This window comes from Pteropus medius, unplaced genomic scaffold (assembly GCF_902729225.1).
Source record: "Pteropus medius unplaced genomic scaffold, Ma_sr-lr_union100, whole genome shotgun sequence".
In the NCBI taxonomy this organism is placed as follows: domain Eukaryota; kingdom Metazoa; phylum Chordata; class Mammalia; order Chiroptera; family Pteropodidae; genus Pteropus; species Pteropus medius.
Window position 1 is genome coordinate 20,334,302 of NW_024349803.1, and position 21,217 is coordinate 20,355,518.

At 38.7% G+C, this 21,217-nt stretch overlaps 1 protein-coding gene and 1 pseudogene across 5 annotated transcripts in view; one reads left to right on the forward strand and one right to left on the reverse strand.

The window, feature by feature from the left end:
* Nucleotides 1–21,217, reverse strand: part of QRICH1 (glutamine rich 1) — a 34,784-nt gene that overhangs the window by 10,167 nt on the left and 3,400 nt on the right. For all 5 annotated transcript variants that reach the window (XM_039837713.1, XM_039837709.1, XM_039837710.1 and 2 more), the window contains 3 exons: nucleotides 14,881–15,210; nucleotides 5,318–6,361; nucleotides 140–317 (listed from right to left, as the gene is read on the reverse strand). In XM_039837713.1, coding sequence (XP_039693647.1) covers nucleotides 140–317; nucleotides 5,318–6,361; nucleotides 14,881–15,189 — 1,531 coding nt within the window. In that variant the 5' untranslated portion in view covers nucleotides 15,190–15,210. The remainder of the gene's footprint in view (nucleotides 1–139; nucleotides 318–5,317; nucleotides 6,362–14,880; nucleotides 15,211–21,217) is intronic.
* LOC120582553 (uncharacterized) lies at nucleotides 18,032–18,150 on the forward strand (annotated as a pseudogene).

Consider the following 21,217-nt stretch of genomic DNA (forward strand, 5'->3'; position numbering starts at 1 on the left):
CTTGAATTCAGCATACTACTTCAGATGAAGCTCCCTAGTCCCCAGAGCCAAGGGACATCACTTTCCTGCCATTCTGTTCTGCTGCTTCAGTGCCACCGCATTTTAGACAGAGTCCACCCTCTCCTTCCCAAACACTCACTCCCAATGGGTGCCAGCCTGTTTTGAGCATCCTTCTCTAGCTCAGCATTCTTGGTCTGGGCCCAGTTTTTCCATACTTCAAGCCCTTCTTCTGGCTTCAGAGAATTTGGAAGCAGAAGTTCTGGGGAAGGCTGTGGCTGTGACTGTGGTTCAACTTCAGCAACCTGGACAGTTTGAGCCTATGAGAGAGAAACCATTAAAAAGTGTCAATACTGTTTTGCATCAGGCCCTTTGGCAAAACTGCCAGAAAAATGTTCTATTTCTTTTAATAATGATTAAAAAAAATCTCTTCTCCCTGCCATCCTTTCAAGAAACTTTGAAATTCTACTCCTTATCCCAGGGATAGCAAGGCCTAGAACAGTGATTCTCAGCCCTGTTATACTTTTGAATTTCTGATTTAAAACACCGATACCTGCACTTTACCCCAGAATCTCTTTTTAAAACCTTCCCATGTAAAAAGACAATTCTAATGCTAATGTTTAGTCACTGCTTAGAATTACTGGCCCAAAGCATTGCTCATCAAACTATAATGAGCAAACAAATCATTTGGAGATTTTACTAAAGTACAGTTTCTGATTCAAAAGGTCTCTAACAGGACCTGAGATTCTTCATTTCTAACAAGCTTCCAAGTGAGGAAACTGGTCTGCAGACTATACTTTGAGTTACAAAGTGTCCAGAGCAGTGACTATTAAACTTGGTTATACCTTAAAATCATCTGGACTGCTTTTAAAAAATACTCATATACCTGAACCTTAACCCCTAGAGATTCTGATTAATTTGTCTAAGGTGGGGGGCCCTGCTGTTATTAGTATTTTTTAAAGCTCCCAAAGTGATTTTAATGTCCAACCATGGTTGAGAATCATCGTTTAGAGAAACAAAAGTACAACAAAGAAGTCATGTCTCTCTCCCTGCCATTGTAAAATGAGAAAGTAAGACTTGTGGCTCTGTGTGCCTTTCTAACTAGATAGAAGGTTCTGCTTTTTTCCACGTTCTTTCTCAATAATATAGCTCTGGCTTGTAAGAACATTTTCTGAAGACAGAAGGCACTGCTCTAGCTTCCTGATTCCAAAAGGAAGAGTGGTTCCAATCCTCAACGGTCTCACAGCCAAGTCATGCAGACAAAGCGACAGAAGATGTCCCCGAGTCTGAATCACAATCCCTACAGGGTGGGACAGACACTGACAAAGATACCAAGCACAGGTTCTTAGGTCTCACACACCTGTCAAAATTCTGAACAAATTTCCTTGAGCAATTCTCCAGTCCAGGGCTGAGGAATGTCAAATTGTTCAAATTATAAAAGCAAAATAATTTATTCATTATATAAATTTGCTTATCAACAAATAAAAATAATGACTATCCTACTAGCTTTTACAATGTATGTTATTAAACAAGGAGATAAAGCAACATTAGTGCTGGGCCCTTAAATGTTCGTCAGCCTGGCGCTCCGCTCTAGACACACTCAACCATCACTAACCTTGTTGAGTCTCACCCATTTTCCCAGTTTGGATTTTCATGTTTGTGGAAATGACTGCTAACTGTAAGCCTCCACCTATGTTAACTAGATCTTTCCTTAATATACCCAGTGAGTACTGTGTATCTCCAACTGAACATCTCACAGCCACCTCAAATGACATATATGAAGAGAATGTATCCCTTTCCCTATCCAGAACTATTCTCCTCAGAGTTGCCTCCCTACCTTGTTCGATGATAACACCAAAGCTGGAAATCTAGAAGCTGACTGGGTGAGTGGTTGGCAGCCAGAGCATGTGGGGCAGTGCTTCTCTACTCGCCTTTCAGCCAGGCCTTCTCCACTCTGAGTTTCCACCCACCAAATGTAATATTCCCAAGCATCTAGACATCTAAAGCTCTTCCACACATGTCACAAATATCTATCAGTGGTTAAAAACCACTGATGTAAGTAGGGTCTTATACACCGTGGTATAAAGTTTTTTCCTATTTACAATGGAGCCCTTGGAGAGTTTTCAGCTGGGAAATGACATCATCTTACATTTTAAGAAAATTATTCTTGCTGGTCTATGGAGAATGGAATGAAGAACAAAAGTGGAAGCAGGTGCTAGTGGCCTGGACTACGATAGTGGCAGTGGAGATTTAAGAGATTCTGAGAAATCTGGTAGTAGAACCAATGTCACTTTTTAATAAACTGGATGTGAGGAGTAAGGAAAGGCAGACTCAAAGATGACTCCCAGGTTTTTGGCTTAAACAAACGGGTAGCTGATGCTTTCACTTTCTGAGACAGGGAAGTTTTTGATAGTGGTAGAGGTGAAGCTAATGAAGAGCCGAGATATCATCAATAAATCCAAGTAAATAAGTTGGCTGCTAAATGTGTGGGAAGGGTTTCAAGGGGAAAGGCCTGATTTAGAGATAAATATTTGTGTGTCAATGCAGCACAGGGGTTAAGATGGGCTGCAGAGCCAGCCTGTCCAAGGTAGAATCTCAACCTGCTACTTACTAACAGTGGCTTTGGCCTTGTTGTTTAATCTCTTTGTGCCTCAGTTTCTTCATTTGTAAAATGGAGATAGTAATACATAACTCATAAGGTTGGTATGAGAATTAAATGAATTAAAATATTTAACACTGAGAACAGGACTGGCAAGACAGTGTAAGTGATTTATTATCTTCAGCAGCAGCAATGGCCATCTAGAGGACGCTGAAAACCATGGCAAAGGACAGAAATTTAAGGGAGAAAAGAGGGCTAGTACTGAGCTCTGAGGAACATCAATATGTATGGTTCAGAGAGAAATAAGGAGTCTCCTGAGAAGGAAAAAGAATCAGTGGAGTAGAAGAAAAACCAGGAGTGTATAATATGAAGGCCCAGAGGACAGTTTCAAGAAGGCAGGTATGGTCTCTGTGTCATGTGTTGCTGTGAGATAAAAAACAAGATGTGCTATTGGATCTGGCCACAGGGAGGTCACTGTTGACCTTGATAAGAGCGGACTCAGTCGTGAGTTGACAACTGGTTAGCAAATAGAGTCAGCTTGTGCAGATAAAGCTTTTGAGAACTCCGGAATAAAATAGAGTGGAGAAATGGGGCAATAGATGGAGATGGATGTAGTAAGGAATGGAGGTTTTGTCATAAATTAGGTTTTAAAGACAGGTGAGAGCTTTCATAAAGAGTATGCCAGGTGAAAGAGCACAACACTTAGGGTTCAAGTTATATCACAACACAATTACCTTCCCCCTAGGCTGTGAGTGCTCCAAGGGCAGAGAATGTCTTATTCATCTCTGTTCCCTAGCACAGATCTGGTAAGGAGGGGAGAAGATGTTTGCAGTGTAAATGGATAAACTCATCTTTCCTATGTGATGGGTATTCTTCCCAATTTTTCTTCTTCTGATAATAATACTGGATATTAAGTCCCTATAAGACTTTCCCAAAGGAGACAGACATACACTGAAGAACATGGGCCCACTAAAATGAACTCCAGAAAAGATGCTCTCCTGTTGAAGGGCCCAAATGTAAAAAATAGAGAGAGACCGATGAGCACCAAGAGGCCTGACCTGCAAATTGGACCATCGGGCCCAAGAGAGCTGAGAATAGAGGCCTGAAGAGCTCCATCCCTCTGAGCAAAACTGAGCATAGAGCCCTATTACAAGTCTCCTGGCTGGTCTCTACTACTACATGCAATCAATTCTACACACCAGCACTTGATTCTTATCATGACTCAGGATTCTGGAAAACTTTTCCATCACAGATCATCAGATCAAACGGCACTCTTCATCCCAGGAAGATAACCCCTTTGCCCCTAAACTAATGCTAATCCCACAGCCCCCTTCTCATGTTTCCCTGGGCCATGTCCCTTCTTTCCATCCCTGACTCTGTATTCATGCTGCTCCATTCTTTTGTCAATCTAAGCTAAAGCTAGAGAGCGTATGCTACTTTTCCCACAAAGATGCCTCTGCTGACTTTTTAACCTAGAATGATTTCTGAATTCCTAGTTTGTCTTTGTGTGTGTGTGGCACACAATGTCACACTTGAAAATGCTGCCTTATAAATAATTCGAAGATGTAGAAATCTTATGTTCTTACTACTACAACTGGACTATATAAGTTACCTGAAGCAATGAATCTGTCCTGTTCTACTGCTAACCCTGACAGCTGGATATTTAATAGTTCCTTAACAAAGTCACCTAAGACAATATACTATTACCTTTATGAAACCGCTTGGTCAGCATTTGTTTAATCAGTCATTTATGGCCTGAGTTTCTGAATGTGGTCCCTGGTCTAATAGTGCCTTGTTTGTGCCAGCTCCCTCACATGCATTCCCAGGAGCCCCTGCCCTCTGAGGCACACTGTTTGCAGCAGTTTCATGAGATTAAAGGCCCTATATCCACTCTAAAGGTCTACTAGACAAGGAATTGGAAAGTTTACTAGCGGTCTTAAAAGAAGACAGCCTTAAGAAGATGAACAATTAGAAAAGATAAGAGCCAAACAATTTTAAAGTTAAAATTTTAGCAGAGTTCTGTTTTTGCAACTTTTCTGTAAATCTAAATTACTTCAAAATAAAAAGCTTAAAAATTTTTTTCAACATAGTTGTCATGACAGAAGTCAATTAACCAAGGCTTATTTTGACTATTTTTAAGGAACATAAAAACACCTTTGGGAAATCTTACTGCATAGGTGGTTTGTTCAAGATTCCCAAAGGTGATCATTTGTAATAGACCAACCAGGAGGTATTTCAGATCTTATTTACCTACACTGTGTCCACAGATGACAAGAAGGAACAATTTCACAGCCTCTCCACTGTGATTAGTTTACAGTCTGTATGCTAAACTACAGTAGTTCCACTAGATCAGTTCATTTGTGATGCACAAAGTGGCTCCTAGGACGAGAATAACACTTGGGCTGTCCTATTAGTCTCTACCTAGAACTTTACTCTTCTTAAACAGCGATTACAATGAAGTACCCCAGGGAAGCTCCAAATCAGTTACTGGTCATTTCATTTACCTCCAGGTACCAGGATAGCACTCCTGCCCATTGTATAACTTCACCTGCTGCTTCTGTCCCTCCTCCCCCATCCCAACTAAAATATTAAATGCTGTGTTACTGTAAGACCAACATCACTGCAGTAAACAAGCCATAGGTGCTAGAGGTTGCCAGGTAAGTTCAGTGTTATACTGGGCCCCTGAGGGAGCAGGCTGCCCTGCAGATAAGTCTCACTTACTGAACAAGTAACCTGGAGCTGCTGCTGCTGTGGTGGTGGCGGCGGCGGTGGCGGCGTCTGTTCCTGCGGTGTTTGTTGTTGCGGCTGCTGCTGAGGGTCCCATATATGGACAGTCTGAGCTGTATTCTGGTATGTGCCTGCTACAGCCTGCACAGCCACTGGAATGTGGATGTTGCCATTCATGAACTGTGCTGGAAAGAGAGAGTTTGCAAGGGTCTGCACTACCTCTTCATGGGAGTTTTTCACTACAGATGTGGTGCCCACCATCTTCTCCTTGTCATCCTCCAGCTTTACAGCTGCCAGGGCCGTGGGTGAGCCACTGACGTGAACTGCATTGTAGGCTTCCTGGGGAATGGCAATATGGGTAATGCTCTGCTGCTGAGGGTCCCCCCGGGGCTGGGCAGAGTAAACAGGGATGGTCCAGGTTTCTCCTGTAGGGCTAGTAATGGTCCCAGTAGCACTGTACAGGTGGGCACTGTCCACTGTCAGTAAGTCTGGCCTCAAAGATACATAACTCTGCTGTTGGCCTTGTGGAATGGCCAGCACGGTGGCCACCGGCTGCCCTGAGATGGCATAGGACACAGTGATGGGCATGTCCACTTTGCGCTTCTTCACTGGCTGGAGAACACTGGCTGTGCCAACCCGCCGCTCCCCTTCCCGCGGTGAGCCTTGCTGGGACGGTGGTGGGGAAAGGGCCCCCACGGTCTGGATTTGGATCTGTTGACCCCCAGTAAGAGACTGGCCAGCCACCAACTGAGCCTGGATCTGCTGATGGGGGATGTGCTCCTCTGGGATCTCTGCAGTCTGGATCTGCTGGGCTGCCTGCACGTGCTGCACCTGGATCTGGGCTGCCTGCAGCTGCGAGGGGCTGGGGCTCTGCAGAGACGGGGTCTGGATGGAAGGGGCTGCCGGCTGTGGTGCTTGGCCTTGGATTTGCACCTGGACCTGGATAGGCTGCTCAGCAGGCTGGTGAACAGTGGTGAGCTGCGGGGAGAGCTGTTGAGCCGAGACCTGCTGTGGAGACTGCTGTACCTGTACCTGTACCTGCAGTGACGAGATTCATTAGTGAGTTAACCAGGCAACAATGAGAATAGAAGAAAAGACCTCAGGCATAGGCCCTGGATAATGTGAGGAGAATGGGCTGCTATACTCAAGGCTTCTGAGGGGGCCACAATTCCTAAAACCATATGCAAAAGTCTCCAGCATCACACTTCATTCAGTAAGAGCAACATACACCCATCCAACAGCAAGCAAGACTATAGACTGGGGCCTACGAAGGAAATATCAGAACTTTTGCTCATTTTTTCACTCTTCTTTTAAAATGTCGGCAGTTCATCAAAAGGTTAAACATACAAAGACATGCAAAACAAACCATATGACCCAGCAATTCCACTCCTAGTATATACCCAAGAGAAATTAAACTGTGTCCACACAAAAACTTGGATATGAATATTTATAGCAGCATTTTTCATAATAGCCAAAAAGTGTAAGTAACCTAAATGTCCACTGACTGATGGATAAATAAAATGTGAGATTTCCATACAACAGAATCTTATTTAACAATGAAAAGGAATGATATTTTCACGCATGCTACAACACAGATGAACCTTGGAAACAATTACATTAAGTAACTGCTTAATGGGTACCGGGTTTCTTTTTTAGGGTGATGAAAATATTCTAAAATTGCATTAACTGTTGCGCAACTCTGTGAATAGACTTAAAAACCACTTAATTGTACACTAAATGAGTGAATTATATTTCAATAAAGCCGTTACTAATTTAAAGAGATAAGCAAGGAGGTTGTGTAAAGAGCATAGGTCTTGAGATCACAGACTTGACACTGTGCTTTTCAGGCTGAGTCCTCTAAGTATCAGTTTCCTCAGGTATTAAAAAAAGGGGGAGAACCCCTACTTCCTTAGAGTTGGCGTGAGCATAATGTTTATTTGTACATAGTAGGTGCTCAAAAATATTTTCTTCCTTATAAGTATTATTTCTTTATACCAGTGAATCTTAAAATAAATAATCTTAAATAAAAAATCTTACCATTTGCAATGACATGGATGGACCTAGAGGGTACTATGCTAAGTGAAATAACTCAGGCAGAGAAAGACAAATACCATATGATTTCGCTGGTATGTGGAATCTAAAGAAAAAAATAAACCAACAAACAAAACAAAAACATACTCACAGATACAGAAAACAAGCTAGGATTGCCAGATGGGAGGGGATTTGGGGGACTGAGTGAAAAAGGTGAAGGGATTAAGAAGTACAAACTGGTAGTTACAAAATAGTCACGGGGATATAAAATACAGCATAAGAAATATAGTCAATAATATTGTAATAACTATGTATAGTACCAGATGGATACTAGACTAATTGAGGGGATCACTTTGTAAATTAGGTAAATGTCTAACCACTAAGCTGTACACCTGAAACTAATATAAAAATATGAAATGTCAACTAATTGAGATAAAAAAAAATTTTTTTAATTAAAAAAAAAAAAAGAGTTAAAGCACTTTCTGGCATTTCTTTACCCATGTCAACGCAATGAATAAGAAATCCAGATATATGTTTATAATTTATTCATAAGTATCCTAAGTCAATAAGAAATTAAATGTTATTTGGGTTACCTCTCTTCAAATTTTTTATTTATATAAAAACAACTCTTTATCTGATAATTACTACATGGTCATAGTAATACTTTGAAAACTCAGCAAAGTAAAAAAAAATTTTTACTTGAATTTATAGCTCCTAAAAGAGTCCTTAACAAAAAAAAAGGACGAAAAGGCAAAAATCTAAGAAAGGAATTCAGAAATTGGTATTGTACTTTATTAACTCTATGTTTCTTAATAGGTTTAGCTGCAATTTTCAAGGTTATAATACTTAGGTCAGAAACTAACAGATCTAAACCAAAACTAAATTTTCTTACAGCAGGTTGAATTAAGCCTAGATTAAGTTGAATCTCAAGAAATAGAAAAAGGAAGATCATTCCTAAACCTAGAGTATCCTAGAAAAGGGAAGAGGACATTTCCAGGGAAATGAGTTTGGTTTTCTGTTGCTTTAAAAAGCACTGTTTCTTATCTTCTATTAATCTCTCAAAATTCATAATATATTTTAGTTCCTTTCTTATTCGGCTGCCCTCACCACCTTTTCCAGAGTTTGTAACTGCCTTTGTTGTTGTTAAGAGATGCACTTAAAATAACTACACATCTGGGTTCTTGATCATATGTGTATAGTACTAATTACTTTCTCCTTGAGCATTCTTTCTATTTTAACCTGGACACATTGCTTTCTAGGTCTTTTGGACAGCAACCAAACTAGGATTGGATATCACTTCTGAGCTGGTTTAGTTTCTTTTTTTCTGATGACCTCTTTCCTAGATTTTTTATTTCACTGAGTATATATTATCAATTAAGTTTTTCAGGAAGTATGTTTGAATGTGGTCCACAGATCAGCAGCAAGCAGCGTTGACTTGAGAAACTGTTAGAAATGCAGATTCTCTGGAAATGAAAACACTATGTTGAGGAGATATCCGCACCCCATATTCCAAGCAGCATTATTTACAATAGCCAAGACACAAAATCACTCTAAGTGTCCATCAATGGATGAATGGATAAAGAACTTGTGGAATTTATATATATACAATGGAATATTATTCATCCATAAAAAAAGGAGGAAATCCTGCTGTTTGTGATAACATGGATGGACCTTGAGGGCATTACGCTAAGTAAAATATGTCAGAGAAAGACAAATACTATATTATCTCACTTATATATGGAATTTAAAAAACAAAACCAACCAAACTCATAAAAAAAGAGATTAGATTTGTGGTTACCAGAGGTCAGGAGGGAGGGGAGAAGGAATTTGATAAAAGTGGTCAAAAGGTACAAACCTCCAGTTATAAGTACATACTGGGGATGTAAGGTACAATATGACTGTAGTTAACATTAATGTATGGTATATATGAAAGCTGTTTAAGAGTAAATCCTAACAGTTCTCATCGCAAGGAAGATATTTTTTTCTTTTTTATATATATGCGATGATGAATGTTAACTAAACATTCATCATAATCATTTCATAATATGTCAAATCATTAAGCTGTACACCTTAAACTTATACAGTGCCACATGTCAATTATATCTCAATAAAACTGGAAAAAAAAAGAAATGCAAATTCTCAGAATTGACCTTAGATCTACTCAATCAGAATTTGTGGGCCAGGGAGGGCATTTGTTTTAAGAAACCTTCCAAGTGATTCTAATGTACCCTAAAGTTTGATAACCACTAGTCTAGAAGTTTTATTGGACCTCACTTGTCTAGGCTTTTAACTAGTTTACAGGTGAATAACCTATTTCTTTTTCCTCAGGGTCTGTGCAGAACCTATGTAATCCAGAGCTCAATACAACATAAGGACTAAGTACTCCAACTAATGAGAAACCATGAAATAATACACGTATTACCCCATTAGGAATCTTCTTTCAATCACTAAAACTAAAAATATACATATCTAAATAATACCATTTATGGTTGTCCTTTTTTGTTTTGTTTTGGCTAAAGTATAAAACCAATTTTCCTTCTATCTATCTATCTATCTATCTATCTATCTATCTATCTATCTATCTATTTTTTAGGCGAGGCAACCTTTCGTTGACCTCACAGATTGCAAGGACCTTGTCAGCTTACAATCCCTTATTTTTTATTTTTTATGCCTACAGCACCTGGTCTTCCTAGGTCGTCTCCCATCCAAGTAATAATCAGGCCCAACCCTGCTTAGCTTCCGAGAACAGACATTGGGATTGTTCAGGGTAGCATGGCCGTAGACAACCAATATTCTATTTAAAGGAGAATTAACTGGGTTGTGTGTTGGGTCGATTTCCAAATTCCACCTCATAAACAATGTTTAAATTTACTTTCCTATTTCCACAAGAAATAAGAAACAACTCTTCTCCCACATTTCCCTTAGGTTGCACTGGTCCAATATCCATTAGTCACATGTGGTTAGCAATCACTTGAAATATGGCTTGTCCAAATTACAATGTGTTACAAGTGCAAAAGACAACCAGATTGGAAAACTTTATACCAAAAAAAGGTAAAAGAGTTCATTAATAATATATTAACTACATGTAGAAATAATATGTTGGGTTAAATGTGATTTTAAAAAAATCAATTTCACCTCTTTTCTTCTTTTTAAAAAGAGGCTACTAGAAAATTTAGAATAGCATATGTCTTACATTCTATTTTTTGTTTGAGTCTCACTGAGGAGGGACTGCTGATGATACTGCTCAGTGTGCCAAGAGACAACCCCACTAGGTGAGGAATCACAGCACCTGGGATCCAAACCCAACCATGTCTTTTAACGACTAGTTGGAAAAACCTTAGGGATGTTGGCCAAATTTCATCTTTCAAATAACACTTTTCTGAAAGTAGTAAAGTCTTTATCCAAGTAGTAAACATTTACCAAACTCTTATACAAATGAACTTAGAAACATAAACAGGGAAGAAATTTAACGTGGGTTAAAGACTGGACATAAAGGGGCAGAAGAGGCATATAAATAGTTCACCAATCCAAAGTGATGATCAGGCAGTGAGAGTAGCTGATTTTAATTATTTTTGGCTTCAAATCCATGTTTCCAGAATATACTATGAGCGCTGCCTCCCCAAGGCAGAAGCATGGATCACTCTCCTAAACAATCCTGCAGCTAGAGTGAAGGCATGTGACCAAAGATTCCCAAATTAGACACACTGCATGAAACTTGGACTCAGAAAGGAGCTACATGAGGCAACAAGAACCACAACCTCCATTTTCTGGTGAGAGTGGAGGAATGTGGCAGAAATGGAGCAAGATGGCATAAATCCCAATGAAAGACTGTGTAAGGATGAGGATGTGCCTAGTGGTGTGGCTAAAGGTCTCTGCCAGGCTAGCAATGCAACTTGAGTCCTGTTCCTAGCTGTGCCGCCTCCTCGAATGATTCTCTGGCCCTCCCATGAATTTCATGAACTACTATCCTTTAGTGAATTTTTTTTTTTCTGAGTAAACTAGGGGAAGAATGGGAAATGTTGCCTGATATTTGTAACTAAAACTCGAAACCCAGATGGATACAGAAAACATCATTGCAAGCTGAAACTTTAAGATAGTATTTGTCCTGGGAGAGGCGGTTGTTCATAGAGGTACTAGAGATTTTAACCTACATCTGTAACATTATAAGTCTTATAAAAAGAGGCAAAAATGGCAAACTGGAAACACTTGTTTATTACTAATAAATATTTGTCTAGATACTTTTCAAATGTTTGAAAAGCAACTGGGGTCCTAGATAGGAATGGTACTAATGAGGAGAAGAGGAGGAAGAAAACAATAGCAGCAGCAATTACTTATTTACTGGGGGCTTACTATGTGCCAGGCAGTGTGCTTAGGACTGTGCTTATGTAATTCTCGAAGTAACTGTAACATCTAAATTCTTTTAATTCCATGACGTAGATAAGAAAATAGATTCAAAGTGGTTAAGCCACTTGCTTAAGATATTATCTAATGTAGCAGAGGCAGACCAAACTCACGTTTGTCTAAGGGCCAAGTCTGGCTCTTGGTTACCTCCTTCTTCACTCTCAGCAATTCTACACTGCGATGAGGGGTTAGGGAATGTTCCGGCATGGAAGGAATGTGCAACAGCAAGAAGAAAAAGAGAAAAAGGGATAGAAGTTGGGATGACAAATGAAGAAGAGTTACACTTTGAGCCACTGAAGACTTGAGATTTTGACTTCTAGCAACAAAAGTAGTGCTAAGAAGTCCCCTTTCCCAAAGCATCCTTCACTTAGAAAGAGGCCAGAATGACCAACCAGCCTTATATAAAGCCTCAGTTCCTGCCCTGTAGAAAAGCAGAGAAGAAAGTACAGTTCTATAGGTGCTAAGCAAAACCCAAGCCTTGGCATTCAACATCAGAGGGCCTTTCCTCTGGCACACACAGTTAACGACATGTGAGTGCTTTAGGAAGTATCCAACTCAAGAGGGCTCTTGCAAGGGAAGTTTCAAATGAATCTCCTTCACCTAGCTCAGCCAGACCTGTCAGCAACAGGAAACTTGGGCGTTTTCTAGTATTATACACATTGTCAAGGCATTTACATGAGAACTCTTCCTTTTGCCTTCAGAAGGTGCCTCCCTATCTTAACTAGACATATATTACCATGATATTATGATGTAAGCAATATATATTTTGGTCTTTGTCTCTGGTTCCTGGCCAGAGCTCCTAAAACCTTTGTAATTTCCTAAGTGATAATAAAGGTGTTAGGAATATCCTGTGTTCTAATGAGGCAACTCCTGGGGGGCTCCTGGATGGGGGCTGGTCACCAGAAAGACCAAGTCAATTATTAGAAGCCTGGTACTTTCAACCCCATCGCCCATTCCCTGGAGGGCCAAGAGGGCCTAGAAATTGAGTTATTAATCATAACTATGTGATTCAGTCTCCATAAAAATCCCAGAAGTATGGGATTCAGGGAGCTTCTGGGTTGGTGAACACATCTATGTGCTGGGAAGGTAGTGTACACCAACTCCATGGGGACAGAAGCTCCTGTGCTCAGAACCCTTCAGAACCTCGTGCTATTTATCTGGCTGTTCATCTGTATCCTTTATTATATAATAAATCAGTAAACATGTTTCCCTGAGTTCTGTTAGTTGTTTTAGCAAATTATTGAACCCAAGGAGGGGTAACAAGAGCCCCAATTTCTAGCCAGTCAATCAGAAGTACAGGTGACAACCTGGGACCTGCTACTGGCGTCTGAAGTGGGTGTCAAGTCTTAGGGAACTGATCCCTTAATTTGAGGGATCTGATGCTAACTACAAGAAGACAGTATCAGAAGTGAACGGAATTGCAGGAAAGCCAGCTAGAGTTGGAGAATTGGTCGATGTGGAAAAAATCCCACACATCTGGTGGTGAGAAATGTGAGTGTGGTAGTAAGAGGGAGTAAAGAAACAGTTTAATTCAGACAGCTACTCTTCTAATTAACTTCTATACCTTTGTCTCCTAGCAATTCACTAAAATTGTTCTAAGGATGTAATTACTTTGTCAAATCCAACCATCTATGTGCTGCCTGTAGGCTGGACAGATGAAGTCATGGGAACAGAACAAATTCTCTGGGGTGATGACAAATCATTTTAAAAAAGCAACCTAATTTTACCATAATTGAATTTAAAACAGCAATCTAGAATACAGCCTAAGCCCTTCAAGGTAGTAAATTGTGAAATTTCAAATAATAATATAGGTAAAATTTTTTATTCTTATCAAAGAGTTAGGTTGAGACACAATACTATGGGGCAGAGTTGAGTAGGCAGGTCTGTTCAGCCCTATATTCAGAGCACACGGGTCACCTCTCTAGTCTCATCCATTTGCTCAGTGAACTCCAATTATACGACTAGTCTTTTTTTCTTTTGCCGTTTTTCAAATAAGTGGGATCCAACCTGAGGGCTTTCTGATTTGGAATGTTCCTTCCTCAGATAACCACGTTTGCCAACTATCTTTGGTCTTAACTCAAATGTCACCAGCACATTGAGGTTTACACCCTGGCCATCTCCTTATTTACCTTTCCCTGCCCTTCCTTCCTTACAAAGACTGCAGTAAACCACTGTATTTCTCCATGTACCAGATGCTTCATCTACTATCTCACTGAGTCTCACTAAATACTACTTCCACTTGATATGTGAAAAAAATAGGGCTAAAAATATTAAAGATCATGTCAACGAATAAGAGGGGTAGTCAAATTTCAACCTAGAGCCATGTCCATTCCACCCACATATATCCCCCAGGGGCAAAGGGGCTACATTCTATCTCATCGGACACATCACTCCACATTCCTGCGTCTCCATCATGTTTCACTCCCTTTCCTATTTTCTTGATGGAAAAAGCACTGAGGGCAAAATGAAATGCAACCACAATAGACAGAAACAAGAAAACAAAATTTATAACTAGAGATTATTAGTTTCACATAAGGACCCCTTAAAGAGAAAAACTTTTCCCATCTCAGCAAATATATTAGTTTCTCCTCTTTCAGTAAGCTTATTATCTATTAGCATTATTTCTTGAGACCTATAAACAGCAAATACAGACCTAAAAACCTACAAGTGATTTAATCATGGAGCCATACAACTAAATGAAAATCATTAAAATATATCAGCCTTTCCATTTTGAAACAAGTTCCAAATGTCATGCTTTTAGTAATGAGCCAAGACTAACTCTGTGTTCTTGATCTACTCAGGGTAACAGAAGGGAAACTTCAGTCACATATAGCTGTGTCCCTCCCAAATCCAGTCCCAGACCTCTATTTCTATACTGTTCAATTCTCCAAAGCAAATGGCAAGTATCTACGGTCTTTTCAGTTTACAATGGTTGCGAATATTTTTAGTCTGATTAACTATGAAATATAAAAGCCTTTGTGTTAAATAAAATGTTTCAAAAAACGGCATTCCCCCTAGTGAAAATAACCTAACATCTGTATATAGATGGGATGCTCGTACTAGCCAAAATTGTGATGGCAAATAAAGTCTATTAAATAGGATGCACGTCATCATTTCCCTTTTACCTGAACCTGCTGTGGCTGTTGAACCTGGATCTGCTGTTCTTGCTGGGTTTGTGGCTGAACACTGGTGGTGACTGGACAGGCAAGTTCAAGCAAAGACCCGGCCACTTCGGTGCTGTCTGTGTAAATGCAATTCCCACCCTGCTGGTACACCATGGTGGTAGTCGCCGTCTGCTGGAACTCCTGAAGGGCTTCTGGCCCCTTAGAGGCTAGTGAGTCCAGAAATTCTTTCATCCTGTGTTGCGGGACAGACCGCGCCTTCACTCGGATGTACTCTTCAAAGGAGATGGTGTTCTCCAGAGAATTATTCATATTGTAGAGTCCTTAGGGTTCCTAGTAATAAAAATAAATGGCCAGAAGTCAAAATTATGCTGTTGTTTTTATACTTTGAAATGCACAGGGCAATCTCTCTTGCATCAGAGTGAAATATTCAGGGCAGCTGTAAACATCTGGAAACCGAAGTAAAATTTTATTATACCACCTTATTTTTTCAGTTAATGGCATCTGAAAATTATTTCCATAAAAAATTCTTAAATCAAACTATCACACTGAGGACAAAAAACAAAAGCATGCATCACAGTACTGGATGAAAGAGGTCAAAAACACACTCTCCACCCAGCACTAGGCCAATTCCATCTTTTCTGCAGAGCCAAGCAGCGGACAATAAGTCACACGCAAAACTGCTCTGTGACCATCACACAAAGAGGACTACCAAGAAAGCTAGGGATTCCTACTAACATGTTCTATTTACACTGTCAACTATGTCCTACAGTGAAAGGACAGGTATACCACCTAGCTGTGGCAAGACCCAAGAGACAGGGGATGTGCTCTTCACCTCTCATTAGAACCACCCAAAATGCCATTTTGCCATATACTGCTCACATTCATTTGTTAACATCACTTACTGGTTAAGAGCATGGATTTTGCAGCCAGACTGCCTGGGTTCAAATCCTAGCTCCATCTCTCCTTAGCTGTGTAATCCTAGGTAAGTCCATTAATCTTAGTTGTCTTGTCTATAAAATTGGCATAAAACAGTTTTACCTCATAAAGTTGATATGAAGATTAAATATATGTAAAGCACTTAGAAAGTACCTGACATATAGACAGTCCTACATAAGTATTAATATTATTAAAATAAGTAGAGAAAGAGTTGAATACTGCCTTAAATAACTAGGTAACTACTAAAAATCAGAAATAATTCTACAAGTTTTTCATCTGGGTATTCATCTTCAGAATTAATCTGCAGGGGTGGATAGTAACTTTCAATTACCTAGGGGATAACCACGCAATCATCTATGGACGGCTGAGTGCCCTGCCGCTGCCTTTATACCATTCTTTCTTGATCAGTTCCACCTCCAGAACAAAAGCAGCAGTAGGATACGTGAGTAACACAAACCAAGTAAATCTTTTTGCCAAAAGGACTCTCAGTCAGTCTCAAATGTCTGGAATAGTGATTTGTTTCCTTGAGCCAGCAAGGCTAGAAATATGTCTCTCTGTCACTGTTCACATGTTCTGCCTTTTGTTACAGATATAAGGTATATCTCTCATCTATTCCACCTGGCTGTAACTGGCAGACAAGACTATATCCTGGTCCTCTCTAAATGGATGACACATGGTGCTTCATTACGTTTGGAATTCAGTGTGGAATAAGAAGGATTAAGACTCTTTGTTTCTGTAATATCTATAACTTACAACCATAAATGTTATGTTTTCCCCTAATAAATGGTTAGTATATACATTGGGAAAAAACCCACAGCGAGAGTAAGGCCAAACAAAAATATGATTGTTACTGCTGTTAATTTACTGACACTGACAATATTTCTGTGGCATGTTATGTAAATATAGCATACAAATTATATTCGGTGCTTTCAAACAGAAAGACCCAGCAATAAATCTTTTATAATGATGTACAATATATTGTAAATACATTTCTCTCTAAATAAAAAACAACACATATACCTTATCCGGCCTAAAATCAAAATTCTTAAGCCACTACTCTCTGGAGAGCCTCCACTTCTTTCTTAAGAAACCCCAAGCACAGTAGAGTGCAGAGAATAGCAAGTGCAGGTCAAGGGGATACCAGGTGAAGTTGCTGCTGCTGGTCTCTTTTCTGAAATTTAATTGTTTGTCCCTTTCTCACCTCTCCTCTGACCATCTCCCTTACCCAGCTCTTCCTTCTCCACTGAAGGGGCTTTCAGTTATTTTCTCTCAGAGTAGAAAATTAGGAAGTTTGCTGTAAGACTTCAAAATCAAGCTATCAATGATGTCCATGGCACCTATGTGTAAGAAGAGCATCAACGCCAAGCATTCCATTCTTCCACTACATATTCAGAGCAGGCCACTCCAGTAAAGGTGACTCATCACCTCACCACATCAGCACAGCATGTATCTAAACTTCCCTTTGAGAAGAGAATGAGGACTGGAATTTCCTTAAGAAGGCACCTTTCATAATATAGAGCCAACAGCATAACAAAGTTCACAATATGTGACTCTAATACCCTTATTACATATATCATTCTGCTCAAAAGAGAACAAAAGAGATATGAATAGCAATTAACCTATTCTATACCATGCTGGTATCTATTTGTCTTTTTTACCTCTATTATAAAACAGCAGAGATCAACTGAAATTTACTTTTCCTAAAATTTATTTACTTCAACAATTAGTTGCATTGCTACAAAATACTGAGACTAAATTCTGAAGACTGCTTGTGCTGGAATCACAGCTACTGTGTCAAAGCAGTTTTTAAAAAAAGTATAGAGAATCATGCAACAAAAACTTTGTCTCAAATATGAGAGAAGATAAATATTAGCAAATACAAAGAAACACTGCAAATTAAATTTATAGAACTAGAAAACCTTCATTCAAATACTGCCTGGTAAAGGCAGTCCTAGAATCTTCCTAGTGACCTTATTTCTTTTCACTTTTTCAAGTTTCCGTAATTCCAACGGTTTAAACTTCATCTGAAGTCTGATGTTAATATAAATTAGGAGAACTGCCTCAACTTTTCTTCCCAGAAACAAGTTTGTTTTCAGTGTGAAATTCCACCTAGTTTTTTGTTTTGTTTTTTTTGAGGGAGGGCAAAAGTAATACAATCATTTTCTAAGAAAAAAAAAAGTTCAAATGGCAAAGTATAAAATGAAAAGTAAAAACAGTCTATAGCCATGCCATCCTGAACGAGCCCGATCTCGTCTGATCTCGGAAGCTAAGCAGGGTCGGGCCTGGTTAGTACTTGGATGGGAGACCACCTAGATATGCAAGGTGCTATAGGTGTTAAAAAAAAAAAAGAGAGAGAGAGAAAGAAAGAAAAGTAAAAACAGCTAAATATGCGTTGACTTCTGATTCTTGATCAATTTTAAACAAACACTGATTTGTCCTTTAGGAAAGGTGAGTTTAGGGCATTTAAATCATGTTCCCCAACCTCTGCCAATCATATTTTTATTTTCGCCATGATTACTTTCATAGTTGTAAACCTCTATTTGCAGACTCATTAATTTTTAGAGTATCTCTAGACTTCCCACTATGTAACATAAAGAAATCAAAATTCTACGCCTTCTAGTTTTGACAACCATTAAGCTAAATGAGTATAATTTCTGTTTAATCAACCTTTTAGTTTTAGAACATAGCATTTCATACCAAATCGAATTCAGAACTTATTTTTTTAATCAAGGTTCCAAATATGGTAAAAATCATTCTGCTCCAAACAAATCCTACATATTAGTATTTCTAGAATACAACCTTCAAAAAAGTCACTATAAGAAATTCTAGTCTAAATATAAATTTATTCTCTGAGCAGAAGGGTAAATAAGATGGATATTCAGATCTCAAAAAGAATGAAATAAAAGCTTAGGAAAGTATCTGCTATAAAGTCTCAAAGTTCATTCTTCAAGCTTTAATCAAAAAAAAAAAGGAAAAAATCAATAGCTTGAAGTAGAAAAAATTCTATAAAACTCAGAAAATGTTGATAAAGGTTCATACACAGATGTTCATTATATTATTCTCTATTCTTGTGAAAATATTTGAAAAATTCTATGATAAAAACGCCTTTTGGTTAGTAGCAGCTAGCCATATGTTTCAAGTAGTTTAGATTCCAAAGTATAAAACCCTCTGTAGCGCTCCCAGCTTAGAGCCTCCTGTTGGTGGCACTTCAAGCAGAAGCCCTTGCTTCCAAATGCTTTTTTTCTTTCACTAAGCCCCCAGGAGGTTCTTCACTGACTGTTGAAGACTACAGAATCAGAGGAAGTTAAAAAATATTAATAATGGATTCAATGACAAATTTAAAAAATTAATAGAAACTAAGGCAATTTCAAAGAACATTCCAATCTGTCCATTTATATGGACTAAAACACACATGACTTCATTTCTTATCCTTTTAACCTGCTCACTTGGCAGTATCCACCAGACTGACACACCCCAATAATGAAAGTACATTAAGTCAGCATTTGACCTGACACAAAAGCGCGGCTTAAAAAGGGAGAAAAAAAACCTTTCAGATATATATTGAAATATTTTAGACCAGTTGCTGAGTAAAGAACAACACTGAGAAAAATTAAACAAATTCAATAGTGATGACGGTTTCTCTCTTTGCTTTTATGTCCAGAAAAAGTCCTCCCTACCATAAGATCAGGTCATTAGCCATCTCCAATTTTTAAAATTTACAGTGTATTTTTAAATATAATGCTCTGATCCATTTAGAATTTATTTTTCTAAATTCTAAAGTGTAAGATAAGCATCTAATTTCATTTTTTCCAAAGACCAACTTGTCCCTTTATCATTTATTGAACTAGAGATTCTTTTGCCCACTGACTTCGAATGCCACTGTCATTATATACTAAATTCATATAAAAGTCTGCTTCTAAGCTTTTAGTGTGTGATTCCACAGCTCTTTCTATAATACAGTAGCTTTAAAAAAAGCTTGTTAATACCTGGAAAATTCTTACCCCCCAACACAATCGTATTTATATATTCCAACATCGCTTAATTACATACATAAAAAGAAAGGCTGGCAAAAAAAATGCATCTAAATGCTAACGGTAGTTTTGCCTGGGTTGTGGAATCACAAAGGACTTAAACATTCTCCTGTATTTTCCACGATTTGTATTAAACCAAAAAAAATTAAAAAGTAATTTTTACGGTGGTTATATCGCAAAAACAGTAACAGACACTAACAATTCTGGTTGCTCATAGTATGACTTTTCTCTCAAAATCTCGAACTCTTAAAGACAAAACCATTAAGCACCAGAAGCTTGCATAATAACAAAAATTGTTAACTTCTTCAAGATGCTGTTCACAAGACACACAGGGGTGAGCCTTGATAATGAAGAGAAATGGATAAACATGAAACTACTCTCTATAAACCCCATCCCCAAAATAAGATCTTAATTAGCTCCATGTCAAAGACCTGTTGAGGAGCAGCAAATATTAATTAAAATACTTATGAAAAACATGAAGCTGGAGAGACAGTTGAGTACTCCCAATTTTTGGAAGTCAGAAATGGAAAGAGATGGGAAAGCACTCTGGGGGGCTCAACTGGGTGGAGGAAGTCTGTAAACAATCACTTGCTCCTGAATACTTTAAGTATAGCTGCTTTGCAAAACAATAAACAAACCACCCCAACACCAACAGACCCAAGAAACTTTTCTTTTGTATGCACACCTTGATCACTAGTATTTCTCCTGTACTTCTTTTATTTGAGCTTAGCGTAATCCCTGACACAGAGCAGGTTCTCACATATGAAAGTTATCATTATTTTATCACTAGAACACAAAATGGTATCATAGACAAAGGTTACTCTAAAAGAGCAATCTATTACATTTCTATTGCTATTTTTTTTTTTCTATTTATGTACTAAGGAAAGACCTAATTACTCCCTGGAATTATTCCTTCTTGAGTCCCCTCAAATCTGATACCTCTTCCTGAATCTGCAGAGTAGATCTTAAATATATGGGAGACTAAGAGAAGATACAAAGGAGAGCTGCCTCAAAGTCCTGTCTTCCTGTTTACCCAACAGTCCTGTTCGTGGGCCCCTCTCAAGATTCACATCTACTCTAGCAATGGCCCCTCATAGCTTAGGAAGTCTAGTCTGAAGAACTCATTCACATGAAAAAAAATCAATTTCCATTTTAAGTAGTTGCACTCACATTTGTCCTAATTAACATAAGTCATTTTAAAGGAGCAAATTTGGAGACATATTTCTATTCTTAAAGATATTAATCCACTACAGGGTTTGTGATAGAAATTATCCCATTGGGCCATTCATCTCCCCCATGCCTTTTTGAGAGGAGTCCCTGATTTAGGGCATTTTCACCATGGTTCTATTTTTGGACAACACACTTTCAAC